Here is a 16,566-nt window from a genome sequence, read left to right on the forward strand (position 1 = left end):
AGGGCCCTTCACTCAATCTTTAACCTCAACCCCGCACGTTGTGTTGTATCTGTGAATCTTGGTTGTGGCCAAATGATAGTTTTCTTTCATTCGTTTAGGTTCCAAGAAAACTTGATGTAACTCTACTTTTAACTGCCGTTTCAGATAAGCGGGTATTACGTCGCAGTCATGTGCCGCGGATATGACGTAATTGCCCGAACCTCCGCCAAAATTCAAATCTGTTGGCGCGATGGCCGTGAGCCGCTGAGCAGCGACGATTATCAACAGAAATATCTTTATTTTCTGCTTGCAACTGGACCGTCTAGAGCGTACACGGTAAGTAACACTCATTGTGTTTAAGGAGATTTACGTTTGTAATAGCAGAAGTGTAGCCGCGTTGCGTTGTACGTGTGAAAATTGGTCGAGGCGAAATGTTAATGTTTAATTTCATTCCTTTAGGTTCCACGGTGTTTGTTGGCTGCAAGTTTTCCACTGCAAGAAGAGGCTCGTATCATTGACCAGGAGCGAGCTACAATGGTGAGTAGCCATAACATTTATGTTAAACACTTCCTATTTCATGTCTAACAGTACTTGATTTAACAAATAACCATAAATAAATACAGTGTGGGCACTGAAGTTAACATATGTGATTATACTGCCTAATCTGTCACAGAGTAGATTGTTGCAAAGTAATATAAGATCCAAAGTTGTAATTCAGAATAGTTTTCAAAAGAAGGCCATTAGAATTATATACAAGTACGATTACCCTTAACATAACAACAAGCTATTAATTAAATCACAAATTCTTCAATTCAAAGATTTGGTAGATTATCAGACAAATAATGTCTAACAGTAATTGATTTAACACATCACGATAAGTAGATTGAGTGTGGGCACTCTCAAGTTAACATATATGATTATACTGCCTAAACTGTTACAGAGTATGTTGTTGCCAAGTAATGTAGAATAGATCCAAAGTAGTAATCCAGAATAGTTTTGAAGAGGCCATTAGAATAATAAACAAATCTGATTACCTTGAACATAATAACAAGCTAAGTGTTTAATATGTCCTATGAAGTCAAAATTGGGCACCATCATGTGGTGAAATTTGGAATTGCATCACATCCAATTTTGCCTGGGAACAAACAGATTAAATAAATCTTAGTTTTGAATAAGCCACTCCTTCTCAAACAAGTAAACTCTGCCCATTTCGCGCAGTAGATGTTCTGTTGATATCTAGTATTTATACAAAGTCATAATTTAAATTGCTTTCAACCTTCATTCATCGGTTCAACCAACATTACTCGCTCTTATTACCAACTTGTATTGATTTAACTAAGCGTTTAATACTTCCTATCAGGTCTCAAGTCAAGATTTGGCAAAATACAATTTCAGCAAATCCAATTTTGCCAGGGAACAAAAATAGATTAAATAAACTAAATAAGTCCTCTTCCCATTAAATAAATCAGAAAAGTCTGTCTTGTAACCAGTCCTCTTCAAACAAGTAAAGTCTGCCCATTTTGTGCCGTAGATTTTGTGTCTATGCCTAGTATTTATACAAAATCATAATTTAAAGGACTTCATTCCTTCATTCACTTTGGAAATTTGGAATTGCAGCACATCAAATTTTGCCTGGGAAGAAAAGTAGATTAAATAAATTTAATAAGTCTTACTACTTCCCATTAAATAAATTAAATACGTCTTACTTGTTTCCACTCCTTTTCAAAACAGTAGTTTAAAACGAGGGCCCTTCACTCAATCTTTAACCTCAACCCCGCACGTTGTGTTGTATCTGTGAATCTTGGTTGTGGCCAAATGATAGTTTTCTTTCATTCGTTTAGGTTCCAAGAAAACTTGATGTAACTCTACTTTTAACTGCCGTTTCAGATAAGCGGGTATTACGTCGCAGTCATGTGCCGCGGATATGACGTAATTGCCCGAACCTCCGCCAAAATTCAAATCTGTTGGCGCGATGGCCGTGAGCCGCTGAGCAGCGACGATTATCAACAGAAATATCTTTATTTTCTGCTTGCAACTGGACCGTCTAGAGCGTACACGGTAAGTAACACTCATTGTGTTTAAGGAGATTTACGTTTGTAATAGCAGAAGTGTAGCCGCGTTGCGTTGTACGTGTGAAAATTGGTCGAGGCGAAATGTTAATGTTTAATTTCATTCCTTTAGGTTCCACGGTGTTTGTTGGCTGCAAGTTTTCCACTGCAAGAAGAGGCTCGTATCATTGACCAGGAGCGAGCTACAATGGTGAGTAGCCATAACATTTATGTTAAACACTTCCTATTTCATGTCTAACAGTACTTGATTTAACAAATAACCATAAATAAATACAGTGTGGGCACTGAAGTTAACATATGTGATTATACTGCCTAATCTGTCACAGAGTAGATTGTTGCAAAGTAATATAAGATCCAAAGTTGTAATTCAGAATAGTTTTCAAAAGAAGGCCATTAGAATTATATACAAGTATGATTACCCTTAACATAACAACAAGCTATTAATTAAATCACAAATTCTTCAATTCAAAGATTTGGTACATTATCAGACAAATAATGTCTAACAGTAATTGATTTAACACATCACGATAAGTAGATTGAGTGTGGGCACTCTCAAGTTAACATATATGATTATACTGCCTAATCTGTTACAGAGTATGTTGTTGCCAAGTAATGTAGAATAGATCCAAAGTAGTAATCCAGAATAGTTTTGAAGAGGCCATTAGAATAATAAACAAATCTGATTACCTTGAACATAATAACAAGCTAAGTGTTTAATATGTCCTATGAAGTCAAAATTGGGCACCATCATGTGGTGAAATTTGGAATTGCATCACATCCATTTTTGCCTGGGAACAAACAGATTAAATAAATCTTAGTTTTGAATAAGCCACTCCTTCTCAAACAAGTAAACTCTGCCCATTTCGCGCAGTAGATGTTCTGTTGATATCTAGTATTTATACAAAGTCATAATTTAAATTGCTTTCAACCTTCATTCATCGGTTCAACCAACATTACTCGCTCTTATTACCAACTTGTATTGATTTAACTAAGCGTTTAATACTTCCTATCAGGTCTCAAGTCAAGATTTGGCAAAATACAATTTCAGCCAATCCAATTGTGCCAGGGAACAAAAATAGATTAAATAAACTAAATAAGTCTTCTTCCCATTAAATAAATCAGAAAAGTCTGTCTTGTAACCAGTCCTCTTCAAACAAGTAAAGTCTGCCCATTTTGTGCCGTAGATTTTGTGTCTATGCCTAGTATTTAAACAAAATCATAATTTAAACGACTTCTTTCCTTCATTCACTTTGGAAATTTGGAATTGCAGCAAATCGAATTTTGCCAGGGAACAAAAATAGATCAATTAAACTAAATAAGTCTTCTTCCCATTAAATAAATTAAAAAAGTCTGTCTTGTAACCAGTCCTTTTCAAACAAGTAAAGTCTGCCCATTTTGTGCCGTCAATTTTGTGTTAATGCCTAGTATTTATACAAAATCATAATTTAAAGGACTTCATTCACTTTGGAAATTTGGAATTGCAGCACATCAAATTTTGCCTGGGAAGAAAAGTAGATTAAATAAATTTAATAAGTCTTACTAGTTCCCATTAAATAAATTAAATACGTCTTACTTGTTCCCACTCCTTTTCAAAAAAGTAGTTTAAAACGAGGTCCCTTCACTCAACCTTTAACCCTATTTATTCACCTTCTAGGCTAAGTGTTAAAGGCTAAGTGTTAGAGGCTAAAAGCCAGAGGCTAGGCGCCAGAGGCGAGTTTTTGTGGGCTGAAGTTTTAGTGGGGTTAGTGTGAATACAATCCAAAAGAATACAACAGAATACAATACAATAGAATATAATACATAGATTAAATTCAATAGCTCTTACTACTTCTCATTAAATAAATTAAATACGTCTTACTTGTTCCCAATCCTTTTCAAAAAAGTAGTTTAAAACGAGGGCCCTTCACTCAACCTTTAACCTCAACCCCGCACGTCACATTGTGTTGTATCTGTGAATGTCTGTTGTGGCCAAATGATAGTTTTCTTTCATTCGTTTAGGTTCCACGGTGTTTGTTGGCTATGTTTTCCACTGTCAGAAGGATGAAAATACAAAGTACAACGCTTGGACCTGGGCGAAGACGTCACCGGTGAGTCCTTCCTTCCTATTTATTTACCTTCTAGGTGCTAAAGGCTAAGTGTTAGAGGCTAAGTGTTAGAGGCTAAGTGTTAAAGGCAACACAATACGAACAACACAACACAATACGAACAACTCAACACAATATGAACAACACAATATGAACAACACAACACAATACGAACAACACAACACAATACGAACAACACAACACAATACGAACAACACAACACATTACGAACAACACAACACAATACGAACAACACAACGATACTGCACTGAACAACACGATACCGCACTGAACAACACGATACCGCACTAAACAACACGATACCGCACTGAACAACACCATGCCGCACTGAACACCATGCCACACTGAACAACACCATGCCGCACTGAACAACATTATGCCGCACTGAACAACACCATGCCGCACTGAACAACACCATCCCGCACTGAACAACACCATGCCGCACTGAACAACACCATTCCGCACTGAACAACACCATGCCGCACTGAACAACATTATGCCGCACTGAACAACACCATGCCGCACTGAACAACACCATGCCGCACTGAACAACATTATGCCGCACTGAACAACACCATGCCGCACTGAACAACACCATCCCGCACTGAACAACACCATGCCGCATTGAACAACACCATGCCGCACTGAACAACACCATCCTGCACTGAAGAACACCATGCCGCATTGAACAACACCATGCCGCACTGAACAACACCATCCTGCACTGAACAACACCATGCCGCACTGAACAACACCATGCCGCACTGAACAACACCATGCCGCACTGAACAACATTATGCCGCACTGAACAACACCATGCCGCACTGAACAACACCATGCCGCACTGAACAACACCTTGCCGCATTGAACAACACCATGCCGCATTGAACAACACCATGCCGCACTGAACAACACCATCCTGCACTGAACAACACCATGCCGCATTGAACAACACCATGCCGCACTGAACAACACCATCCTGCACTGAACAACACCATCCCGCACTGAACAACACCATCCCGCATTGAACAACACCATCCTGCACTGAACAACACCATGCCGCACTGAACAACACCATGCCGCACTGAACAACACCATTCCGCACTGAACAACACCATGCCGCACTGAACAACACCATCCTGCACTGAACAACACCATCCCGCACTGAACAACACCATGCCGCATTGAACAACACCATGCCGCACTGAACAACACCATCCTGCACTGAACAACACCATGCCGCACTGAACAACATCATGCCGCACTGAACAACACCATGCCGCACTGAACAACACCATGCCGCACTGAACAACATTATGCCGCACTGAACAACATTATGTCGCACTGAACAACACCATGCCGCACTGAACAACACCATGCTGCACTGAACAACATTATGCCGCACTGAACAACACCATGCCGCACTGAACAACACCATCCCGCACTGAACAACACCATGCCGCATTGAACAACACCATGCCGCACTGAACAACACCATGCCGCACTGAACAACACCATGCCGCAATGAACAACACCATCCCGCAATGAACAACACCATCCCGCATTGAACAACACCATGCCGCACTGAACAACACCATCCTGCACTGAACAACACCACCCCGCACTGTACAACACCATCCCGCATTGAACAACACCATCCCGCATTGAACAACACCATGCCGCACTGAACAACACCATGCCGCACTGAACAACACCATGCCGCACTGAACAACACCATGCCGCACTGAACAACACCATGCCGCACTGAACAACACCGTGCCGCACTGAACAACACCGTGCCGCACTGAACAACATTGTGCCGCACTGAACAACACCATGCCGCACTGAACAACACCATCCCGCACTGAACAACACCATGCCGCATTGAACAACACCATGCCGCACTGAGCAACACCATCCCGCACTGAACAACACCATCCCGCACTGAACAACACCATGCCGCACTGAACAACATTATGGCGCACTGAACAACATTATGCCGCACTGAACAACACCATGGCGCACTGAACAACACCATGGCGCACTGAACAACACCATGCCGCACTGAACAACATTATGCCGCACTGAACAACATTATGCCGCACTGAACAACACCATGCCGCACTGAACAACACCATGCCGCACTGAACAACACCATGCCGCACTGAACAACACGACGTCGCACTGAACAACACGACGCCGCACAGAACAACACGACGCCGCACAGAATAACACAACACCGCACAGAACAACACAATACCGCACAAACAGTTTTAGATAATATTACGTCGCAGTCATGTGACGCGGACATGACGTCAATAGGCGGAACTCACGGCAAATTATACTCCGTGGGCGTGGCTTGCAACAGGAAGTAGGAAAGCGGCAATTCTGGCAAACAAGACACAGCGGTTAGTAACACGATGACTAACAAGGCAAATATTTTTGTTTTCAGCTTGCAACTTGACCGTCTAGAGCGTACAAGGTAATTACAACTGTTTTTTTTTGAGCCCTGAAAAGCGAGGGAGTTTGGCGTTTGGGAGGAACGTCGAACTCGGCGTCTGCTTCCAGCCACAGACGCCAAATTTCGACGATTATTTCGACTGGTCAACGGTTGTAAATTATTGCGTTGACTAAAAACTTTATTTAACTCTACTCTTAACTTTGCCGTTTCAGATATGCGGGTATTACACCGCGGAAATGACGTCAATAGGCTGAACTCTCGCCAAAATTCAAATCTGTGGGCGCAATGGCCTTGAGCGAGACACCGGATACAAACACGACGATTATCAACAGAAATATCTTTATTTTCTGCTTGCAAGTGGACCGTCTAGAGCGTACACGGTAAGTACAACTCATTGTGTTTAAAAAGATTTACGTTTGTGTAGTTTGCGTTGCGTTGTATCTGTGAATGTTGGTTGAGGCTAAATGTTAATGTTTAATTTCATTCCTTTAGGTTCCACGGTGTTTGTTGGCTGTATGTTTTCCACTGCAAGAAGAGGCTCGTATCATTGACCAGCAGGAGCTACAATGGTGAGTACCCCTTTCGTCTTCCATTTATGTTAAACACTTCCTATTTCATGTCTAACAGTACTCGATTTAACAAATAACCATAAATAAATACAGTGTGGGCAGTCAAGTTAACATATGTGATTATCCTGCCTAATATGTTTATCACAAATATGTCACTAATCACTAATATGTTTATTTGTTTATCACAACACCTTTGGACCTTCAGCAATCGATTATTTCCCTTCATCTACAGAGAGACAGAACGATGGTGTCTTAAACATCTCATTCATTTCACCAAATAACTTCACGCAGGTGGATAACGGCCGTCTCGGTCACGCTATGTTGCGTGATGCAGTTTTGAAGAACCAAATGCATTTATTCAATGAATAAGTCAAGCTAGTTCTATGTTTATGATGTTGTAAGTTACGGTACCGATTGAAGTTGAGTTCGAAGCCAGTGGAAAACAGCGCTGCGTTTGTGCTCTCCAGGTACAAATGTTGTGATCTCTGACTGACGACCGGGCGAGACTCGAGTAAGAGATGTCCAAACGAGCTCCGGCAGGGCGGGCCAAGGCGGAGCGAACGGACGCCCTTCAGGCCGCCAATGACGAGCTGAGAACCAAACTGATGGACGTCCAGTTAGAACTTCAGCAGGAGAAGAACAAGGTGAAAACCTCAACAGACAGACACTGCCTGCCTCCCTGCCTGCCTCCCTGCCTGTCTCCCTCCCTCCCTCCCAGATTTCCCGATGTACATTAGACATGCGTGTGCCATGACTGTGTCAGCCTACATCAACAAATGCACCGAGGACGTCAGCACCACTAAGAATATCATCACCCGGGGGCAACCAACGACCCTGGATGACTGAGGAGGTACGTCAAACGCTACGAGCGCGGAACTCTGCCTTCAAGTCTGGCGACAAGGAGACACTGAGGACAGCGAGAGCCAACTTGAACCGTGCCATCAGGATAGCGAAGCGAGACCACAGTCGAAAATTTCAGGATCGTTTCCACGACGTCAAAAACATCAGGAGTATGTGGCAAGGCATACGGGCGATTACAGACTACAACTCACCCTCCCCCCCCCGCTGGGTGTAGTTGATGCTGACTTTCTAAATGGTCTAAATAACTTCTTTGGGAGGTTCGAGGCACTAAACGGCACTCCAGCAGTTAAAACTGTCCCCCATCAGAAAGAGGAGGTACTCTGCCTTGACTCCGCCGATGTGTTGAAGACCCTGAGGAGAGTCAACCCCTGTAAGGCCCCTGGCCCCGACAACATTCCTGGGCGTGTGTTCAGGGAATGTGCAAGTCATCTGGCTGGGGTCATCACAGACATTTTTAACACCTCGCTGGGCCAAGCCACAGTGCCGGCGTGCTTTAAGACTGCCTCCATCATTCCGGTGCCGAAGAAACCTCAAATCACCTCATTTAATGATTACCGGCCTGTTGCACTGACTCCGGTTATGATGAAGTGCTTCGAAAGGCTGCTTAAAGGTCACATCGTTTCCAGACTCCCCCTATTATTTGACCCGTTCCAGTTTGCCGACCGGCAAAACCGCTCCACTCAGGACGCCATCTCCTCCGTTCTTCACCTGAGCCTGGCTCACCTGGAGGAGAAGAACACCCATGTGCGGATGCTGTTCCTGGACTTCAGCTCAGCGTTTAACACCATCATCCCACAGCATCTGGTAGGAAAATTGGAACACCTGGGCTTCAACACCCCCCTTCGCAACTGGCTGCTAGACTTCCTCACCAACAGACCTCAGTCAGTCCGGGTCGGACAGAACACCTCTGATGTCATCACCCTCAGCACAGGCTCCCCTCAGGGCTGCGTCCTGAGCCCCCTGCTGTTCACCCTGATGACACACGACTGCGTCCTCAGGTTCACCACCAATCACATCGTGAAGTCAGCAGACGACACAACGGTGGTGGGGCTCATCAGAGACAACAACGACCTGGACTACAGAGAGGAGGTGGAGCAGCTGGTGGGCTGGTGCAGAGAAAACAGCCTGATCCTGAATGAGGAGAAGATGAAGGAGATCGTCGTCGACTTCAGGAAAAAACAGCCTCACCACGCTCCACTGATCATCAACAGCTCAGCTGTGGAGGTGGTCAGCACCACCAAATTCCTGGGGGTCCACATCACAGAAGACCTCACCTGGACTATGAACACTACGGCACTGGTCAAGAGGGCACAGAAGCGCTTGTACTTCCTGCGGAGGATGAGGAGAGCCCACCTGCCCCCACCCATCATGAGGACGTTCTACAGGAGCACCATAGAGAGCATTCTGACAAGCTGTCTCTCTGTATGGTGTGGAGGCTGCACCGCCTCCGATTGGAAGAACGTGAGGAGAGTGGTGAGGACAGCAGAGAGGATCATAGGGGCTCCTCTTCCCTCCATTCAGGACATTTCATCTCAGCGCTGCATGTCCCGTGCCCGTAACATCATCAATGACCCATCACACCCCCACCATGGACTGTTCTCCCTGCTGCCTTCTGGGAAGAGGTTTGCAGCATCCGCTGCAGGTCCACCAGGTTCTGCAACAGCTTTTTCCCTGCTGTCATCAGACTGTTGAACACTAGAACTGTTGAGCTCTAAACTGAACTCTGCATCACACATTCACAGAACTGTACTTTATGACACTACGGACCTCTATCTTGCACTACCAACTTTACTGAACTTGTATAAACCCTTTAAATAGAAGTTTAATACATGGTTTAGCATTCCTCTGCACACTCTTGAATACTGTTTTGCCTACTTGCACTATTGCATAATTATCACTGCTGCACTTTATACTTATTTTTAATATATATATATATATATATATATATAGTATATGTATATATATATATTTTCATAGGATATGTTACTTCTATTCAACTGCAATATCACTACTTTGTTGTAAGACGTATGCAACGGAATTTCATTTTGTATGCACCATGTGCAGACAAGATGACAATAAAGTTTGTCTAAGTCTAAGTCATGTCAGGTCAGCTGTCTGGAGAGAGAGAGAAGTCAGGACCTGCGGGCGGAGCACCACCGTGCCACCGCCGCCATGACGGAACTCAAAAGCAAACTCCATGAGGAGAAGCAGAAAGAGTTAGCCATTACCAGGGAGACATTACTGCGGCAGCATGAAATGGAGCTGATGAGAGTGATCAAAATCAAAGATGGAGAGATCCAGCGACTGAATGCCTTGGTCCTCAGCCTGAGGGACGGCTCCATGGACAAGGTGATCCGCTCTATCCGTGTCTGACTATCCGCACGCCACGTCGGGCTTCGATGCGGCCGCTACCGTATTGTGTAGCTTGTCCCCAGTAAGCGTCGCGGCGCTCCGTTGCGGTCTCAACGGCCCGGTGTGGCGCAATGTCTGCTCAGGTGAGGAGGGGGGGCGCTTTGCTGGCAGAGGTGGAGGAGACGCGGCGGTGTCGGGAGACCGAGCGGTGTCGCCTCCACCAGGAGCGCGGAAGAAGCCCTGGCAGCGGCCCAGCAGGCCTGGCAGTCCCGAGCGGCCGAGCTCCGATCGGCTCATCACCAGCATCGGGAGGAGCTGAGCCGAACCAAGAGAGACTGCGAGAGGGAGATCCGCCGACTGGTAGGACTGATCAGATGCGCGGTGCGTGGCTATGTTCCCAATTTCGTTGTATACCTGCAGTGCAATGACACCTAAGGCATTCTATTCTATTCTATTTCACAAGAAGAAAATGTCCGGTTGCTCGCTTCGCTTTTGTCACACCAAAAAGGTGTTCTAGTCGATTCAAGAAAAAAATTGGCCGGTTGCTCTCTTTGTTTTTGTCACAATTCTGGCAAATGAGTTTGCCCGCCTGCCTGAGCGCTCCCCGTTTGTACATCCAGACGGATGAGATCAAGCTGAAAGACAGAGCGGTTAGTGTTTTGGATGAAGCCCTGGGGCCGGCCACGTCCACCGCCTTCAGCTGCAGACTCAGGCTGCCGAGCAGCAGATCGCTGCCCTGAGGGATTCCCAAAGGGCGGGCCTAAACTACCCTGGAAGTGGGGTCAACGCCGCTACTAGCAATCCTCTTCATTGCGTAAGCCACCTCATCACACACTTGCAGTACGCATGACTTAGTTCGTTGCTGGAGGAAGGTAGCACAAAAACAGTTTTGAACTTTGAACGAGTGCTTGTGTGTGTGTGTTGCGGGGCGTTTTCAGTCTCAGGAGGATCGGGACACGCGACGGTTTCATCTGAAAATCGCTGAGCTCAGCGCAGTCATCAGGAAACTGGAGGATCGAAACGCCCTGCTTTCTGAAGAGCGCAATGAACTGGTAATTTATTGACGGCACGCTTGAAGGTTTGCGCTACGTTTGATGCGCGCCATCCAGCGAGGCACCCATTGCGCTTGCTTATTAGTTGAGCGGCGCGGCGAGTCGGTTGCCTGGTAGATGTCTTTTATTGGGAGCCAAAGCCACGATTCCGTTCAAACCGATGCAAAAGGAATGGATACGTTCTGGCCCGCGTGTTGTGCGTCTTTCACATCCCGCACTTCATGCTTGCAGCTAAAGCGACTGAGAGAAACAGAAAGCCAGTTTCTGCCACTCCTGTACAAAAACAAACGCCTGAGCAGGAAGAATGAAGAACTCTCGCTGGTGCTGTGCCGCCTTGAAAACAAAGTGCGCTTTGTCACCCAGGAGAACGAGGAGATGGCAAGCTTGGTAAGTCGACGCGGACAACGGCGGCGTGCCAACAGAGTCCACTGCATTTGTGTTCCACAGAGAAGGCCTAGTTCGCTCAATGACCTGGACCGCGGTTGCGGCCAGCAGGACGGTGAAATGGAGTTCCTTGAAGTTGTGGAGCAGCGGCACATCATCGACGACTTGTCCAAGGTCTTCAGGCAGGCGACTCGGTGCACGTACGGCAGCGCCGCGCTCGCTCGCTGTCGCCAGGAAACCTTTTCCGTCCAAAGCTTGGCCGGCGGCCGCCATCCACAAAATTGGCCCCTTAAATTCCGACCTTTCAAGCAGGAGCATTGTGCGCACGCGTTTGAACACGCTTTAGACTTGTTTTGCCGTTTTCAGCAGCTCAAAGCTCCCGTTTTGTCAGCGCCTTTGCCACTCGCTGTGCGCTGAAAACGACGGACTTGCCCGGCTGCTCAGCCCGTCAACCATGAGCCGCGAGCGCGACGTCATTGTCCGTAGGCAGCTAGTGGCAAAATGCACCCTGTTAGAGTTGCGCTCGCTCCAACTTATTTTGCAAGAACCACACGGGAGACAAGTAAGTTCTTTTGGACACCTGCAGGTGGAGAGTCCATCCGTTGTACGAATGAAGTCTGACTCTCGGCTCCTGCACGAGCATTTTAATTAAGAGAAACAGGGTGGGTGTAAGAGTGGATTGAATAGAGGAAGCCCTTGACCTCTAGTCAAAACATAGCAAGGGGTGTTTTACGACTTTGTGTAGGAAGGGATAAGCGATAGGGATAAATAAGGGATAAATAATATTATTTATTACAGGTTGCAGTCAAAGTCAAAGCAACATAATGATACGATAAAGATAATCTGGAAAACCCTGACACACCCTGTAGTTGTCACTTTTGGAAAAGACGAGCGTCCCTCCAATCATCGCCGGTGACGTGTTTTTCAGGCTCTGGAGACAGGAGCTCATGTCAGAAATGTCATTGTGAGTCGCGTTTGTTTCTGCGCCGGAGCCATTCGTTCCCTTTGCATCCAAAGAATCTCAAAGGCGGATTATTTGTGTCGACAGGAGAGAGATTTGCTGCTACGATACCGACGTCGAGAATCTCTGAGGAGGAACAAAGCGTGAGGTCCTGCAAGGTGAGTCTGTTTGTTTGCGGCTGCTTGGTGTTGCGCAAGATGAAATGGCCTTTTTCTCGCTATCGTTCCTCTCGTCGATTCATCGTGAGGTGTCGCTTCAGTTTGTTCAGAGAGATGTTTGCTTCCGCGCCCGCAGGTCATCGAAACATTTTACGGCTACGACGAAGACGTGTTGGTGGACTCGGACGGATCGTCCTTGTCTTTTCACACCGACAGAACCCCCGACACGGAACCCGAAGAGGTAGCCCGCCATTTCTGCCAGCGTATTGGCACCAAACATTCCTCTTCAGCCTGGAATCGGACTCGTCTTTGCGTCGCGGGTGCTTTGTCGCCGGTCTGACTGATTCTGGTACTAGTGCTGTGTTGCATTGGTGTGTGCATGAAGAGGCGGAGCTTCGCTACCGCCAGCTGACGCAAGAATATCAAGCGCTGCAACGAGCCTACGCTCTGCTAGCCCAGACCAGCGAAGGGGACTACGACGCCGAGAAGGAGATCAAGGTGGCGCCCCTTTCCGCAACCCCCGGCCGGGTCGCAGCCTCCCCGTTCTCACCCAGCCTCGGGTGTTCTCTGGTCTGAAAGGAGGAGGAGGAGCCTCCCTCCTCCTCCTTTCAGACCAGAGAAAAGCTGATGGTAGAAATGGGTCACTATCAAAGCAGAGTAGCAGATCTGGAGTCAGCGCTGAAGCAACAAGGACAGGTAAGCTCATCAATGAGCACACCTTTTTCTCAGACAAAATAGCTACATTCTTCAGTCACTCATTCGTCTGGCATTACTGGACCAACCCCCCCCCCCCCCCGAACGTGGCTGGGAAAATGCGGAGAAAAGCAAATGTCATTTTCTAGTCAACCAAAGAATTTGTGGATGAAAATGACACAACATTCCAAAGCTGTCCACGCGTTTGTCTCTTCTAGAATGTCAAGTGGGTGGAGGAGAAGCAGCTGCTGCGTCAGAGCAATCAGCAGTTGGCCGAAAAGGTGACGGAAAGAAAGGCGCTGGGCGGAGTTGCTTGGCGTCACACCCGTCGGGAAGCCCCGCAGATGAGGTCTGACTGTCTTTTCAGGTCAGGCGGATGGAGGCGGAAGAAGCGCGTCTGAAAGAGCACATCCAGGATATCCGAGACCAAAACGAACTGCTTGAGTTCCGCATCCTGGAGCTGGAGGTGGGAAGACTCGCACAAGCGTGTTGAGGCCAGAGATGTGACGGACGGACGGACGGACGGACGGACGGACGGACGGATGCATGCCTCTGCCTTTCAGGAGAGGGAGTGGCGCTCCCCCGTCTTGAAGTTTCTGCAAGTCCGTTTCCCAGACGGCCTCAGCCCTTTGCAGATCTACTGCGAGGCCGAGGGCGTGAGCGTACGTAAGGCGTCCCTCGCAACCCTAACCTTAACCCGAGGTCCCAGAACACCTTACATTGCTCCTTGCGCCTTTCCCCCGGACATCGTCATCAGTGATCTGATGAAGAAGCTGGACATCCTGGGCTATAACGCCGTAAGTGTATGTCGAACTCCTTATGTTCGCACTCCACGAGACTCGGCGGCTCAAATGTGACTTTTGGAAGGCTTTGCGCTGAAAGAAGCTTGTTGACGCTGTGCCTTTGGGCTCTTGCAGAATCTCACCAACGAGGAGCAGGTGGTCGTGATTCACGCCAGGACCCTTCTCACCCTAGCCGAGAAGGTAACGCGCACGTCCACGCACGCTCTCGCATTCTGCTTATGTGACAGCAGCCTTTCCTCAGTGGTTAGAATACATCAAAGTGACCAAGTCAGCACTTCAACAGAAGATGTTGGACATTGAAAGTGAGAAGGTAGACAGACACGCGACATCAGCCAAGGGGAACTCCGGCAATGTGCCCCAACAATTCTGACCTTGAGCTGTGCTAGGATATGTTCTGCAAGCAGAAGGGCTACCTGGATGAAGAGTTGGACTTCAGGAAGTGTTCCATGGACCAGGCTCATAAGGTAAGCCGCCCTCAAATCTCCCGCCGGACCACTGATGGACGAGGATTGCGGCCCAGAGGATCCTGGAGCTGGAGGCCATGTTGTACGAGGCGCTACCGCAGCGGGACTGCCCCGCCACGGACGGCGAAAAAGCCAGCCACGCTGGCGTGAATGACGTGCTGACGGCGGATCAGAGAGAAGAGCTTAGGAGCGCCGTGGACCAATGGAAGCGAGCCCTGATGTGCGAGTTGAGGGAGCGCGACGCTTGCATCCTCCAAGAGAGAATGGATCTGCTGCACAGCGCGCAACAGGTAAGGGCCCAAAGCCAGCCCGGCACTTACTTGCACGCTTACTGGCTTTTGAATGCCACTTTCCATTTGTCCGTCCTAGAGGAACAAAGAGCTGAAAGAATTCATCGAAGCTCAGAAGAGACAAATCAAACAATTGGAGGAGAAGTTTCTGTTTCTCTTTCTATTCTTCTCCTTGGCCTTCATTCTGTGGCCCTAACACCAGCTGGTGAGTGAGCTCCAGCGGCACCGCACTCGACACCTCCGATACACTGCCAGCCGGTCTCAGACGTTGGCAGACGCTCCGATGCCAACGTATACCCCCCGCCACGGTGACAGAGGCACCGCGTCACACCGGCGCTCATCCAATCAGAAGGCAGGAAAAGCAAATTCACATGCAGGGCACTTTTGAACCAGAAGAGAGCGCCACAAAAAACGGTTGTTGCCCCAAACGCGCACTAAAAAGGGTCAGAATAACAAGAGTCCCACTGGCCAGCCGGGGCCACCCGTCCAGCTGTTTCTTCAGGGGGGAAAAAAATTGGAGTCACCGGTGAGTACATTTTGCATTTAGCTCTGCTTTTCTGCTTCTGTCTTCAAGTGTGTGGCATCCTGCGATCAAAGATTCAGCCAACCCCAAAGCGGTTGACCTCAACGTCCCACCACCATGCCTACCAGAGCAGGTGACGTGATGCTTTGGACATCCTTCCGTCTCAGATGCCCAAAAGTACTCTTTGCCACATCTGCGGCAATACGGTGTCTTTTCAAAGGTGCAAATAAATCCAGCGTGGGCGGAACACGCACGTCTTCGGTTTTTCCCGCTTTGTTTGTGTGACAGCTGTTGTGAAAATTTTATACAAATAAAGTTGTATAGTACAGGTTTGGCCAAGCCGCAACTCCCGAACCGCATGCGGCTCTTTTATGTTCATATCAACATTTGTGTGTGTGTGTGTGTGTGTGTGGGGGGGGGGGGTTGTGCGTGTTGGCTTCACTTGAGTTCAATTTGGTATTTTGGTCAAAAGCGCATGTGGTGAAATTCCACAAAGTAGGATGGGCAAACACATTTCTTTAAACTATGAGTGTCAATTGGGCTCTTGAAATGGCAGGGAAAAGATGCACAGCAAAACGAAAATACGTAGATGAACACAGGACGTTTTAATCAGAGTGGGAAAGTTTCTATTTTTTGTTGAACGTGATGGCAAACCATTCTGCCTGATATGTCAGACCTCAGCGCATTTCAAAGATTCAAATCTTCAGCGCCATGCACTTAAGCTCACTCCATGCTAACATTGATCAGGCGTCGAACCCGCAACATCATGCTTAAGAGGTGGCCATGCTAACCAGTGCGCCATTATGTCAACGCATAATAACTGTAAGTCTACTGATCAAAAC

The 16,566-nt window shown here is 47.2% G+C and overlaps 1 protein-coding gene and 1 long non-coding RNA gene across 2 annotated transcripts; both read left to right on the forward strand.

Annotated features, from left to right (window-relative positions):
- Positions 1-1,871: 1,871 nt before the first annotated feature.
- On the forward strand, positions 1,872-8,713 carry LOC148386866 (uncharacterized). Its single transcript, XR_015862663.1, has 7 exons — positions 1,872-2,037; positions 2,161-2,238; positions 4,047-4,135; positions 6,606-6,635; positions 6,827-6,994; positions 7,107-7,183; positions 7,651-8,713. It is a non-coding gene; the product is annotated as an uncharacterized LOC148386866 (long non-coding RNA).
- Positions 8,714-13,587: 4,874 nt separating this feature from the next.
- On the forward strand, positions 13,588-16,047 carry LOC148386867 (janus kinase and microtubule-interacting protein 3-like). The gene is made up of 9 exons (XM_088396532.1): positions 13,588-13,647; positions 13,863-13,925; positions 14,012-14,110; positions 14,208-14,441; positions 14,562-14,627; positions 14,689-14,757; positions 14,834-14,911; positions 14,968-15,201; positions 15,281-16,047. The coding sequence occupies exons 1-9, from the start codon at positions 13,588-13,590 to the stop codon at positions 15,395-15,397; spliced, it is 1,020 nt and encodes a 339-aa protein (XP_088252658.1). The 3' UTR covers positions 15,398-16,047.
- The last annotated feature ends 519 nt before the right edge of the window (positions 16,048-16,566 follow it).

The sequence above is a fragment of the Syngnathus floridae genome, chromosome 14 (genome assembly GCF_059516105.1).
Source record: "Syngnathus floridae isolate MCC-2025c chromosome 14, RoL_Sflo_1.0, whole genome shotgun sequence".
Lineage (NCBI taxonomy): Eukaryota > Metazoa > Chordata > Actinopteri > Syngnathiformes > Syngnathidae > Syngnathus > Syngnathus floridae.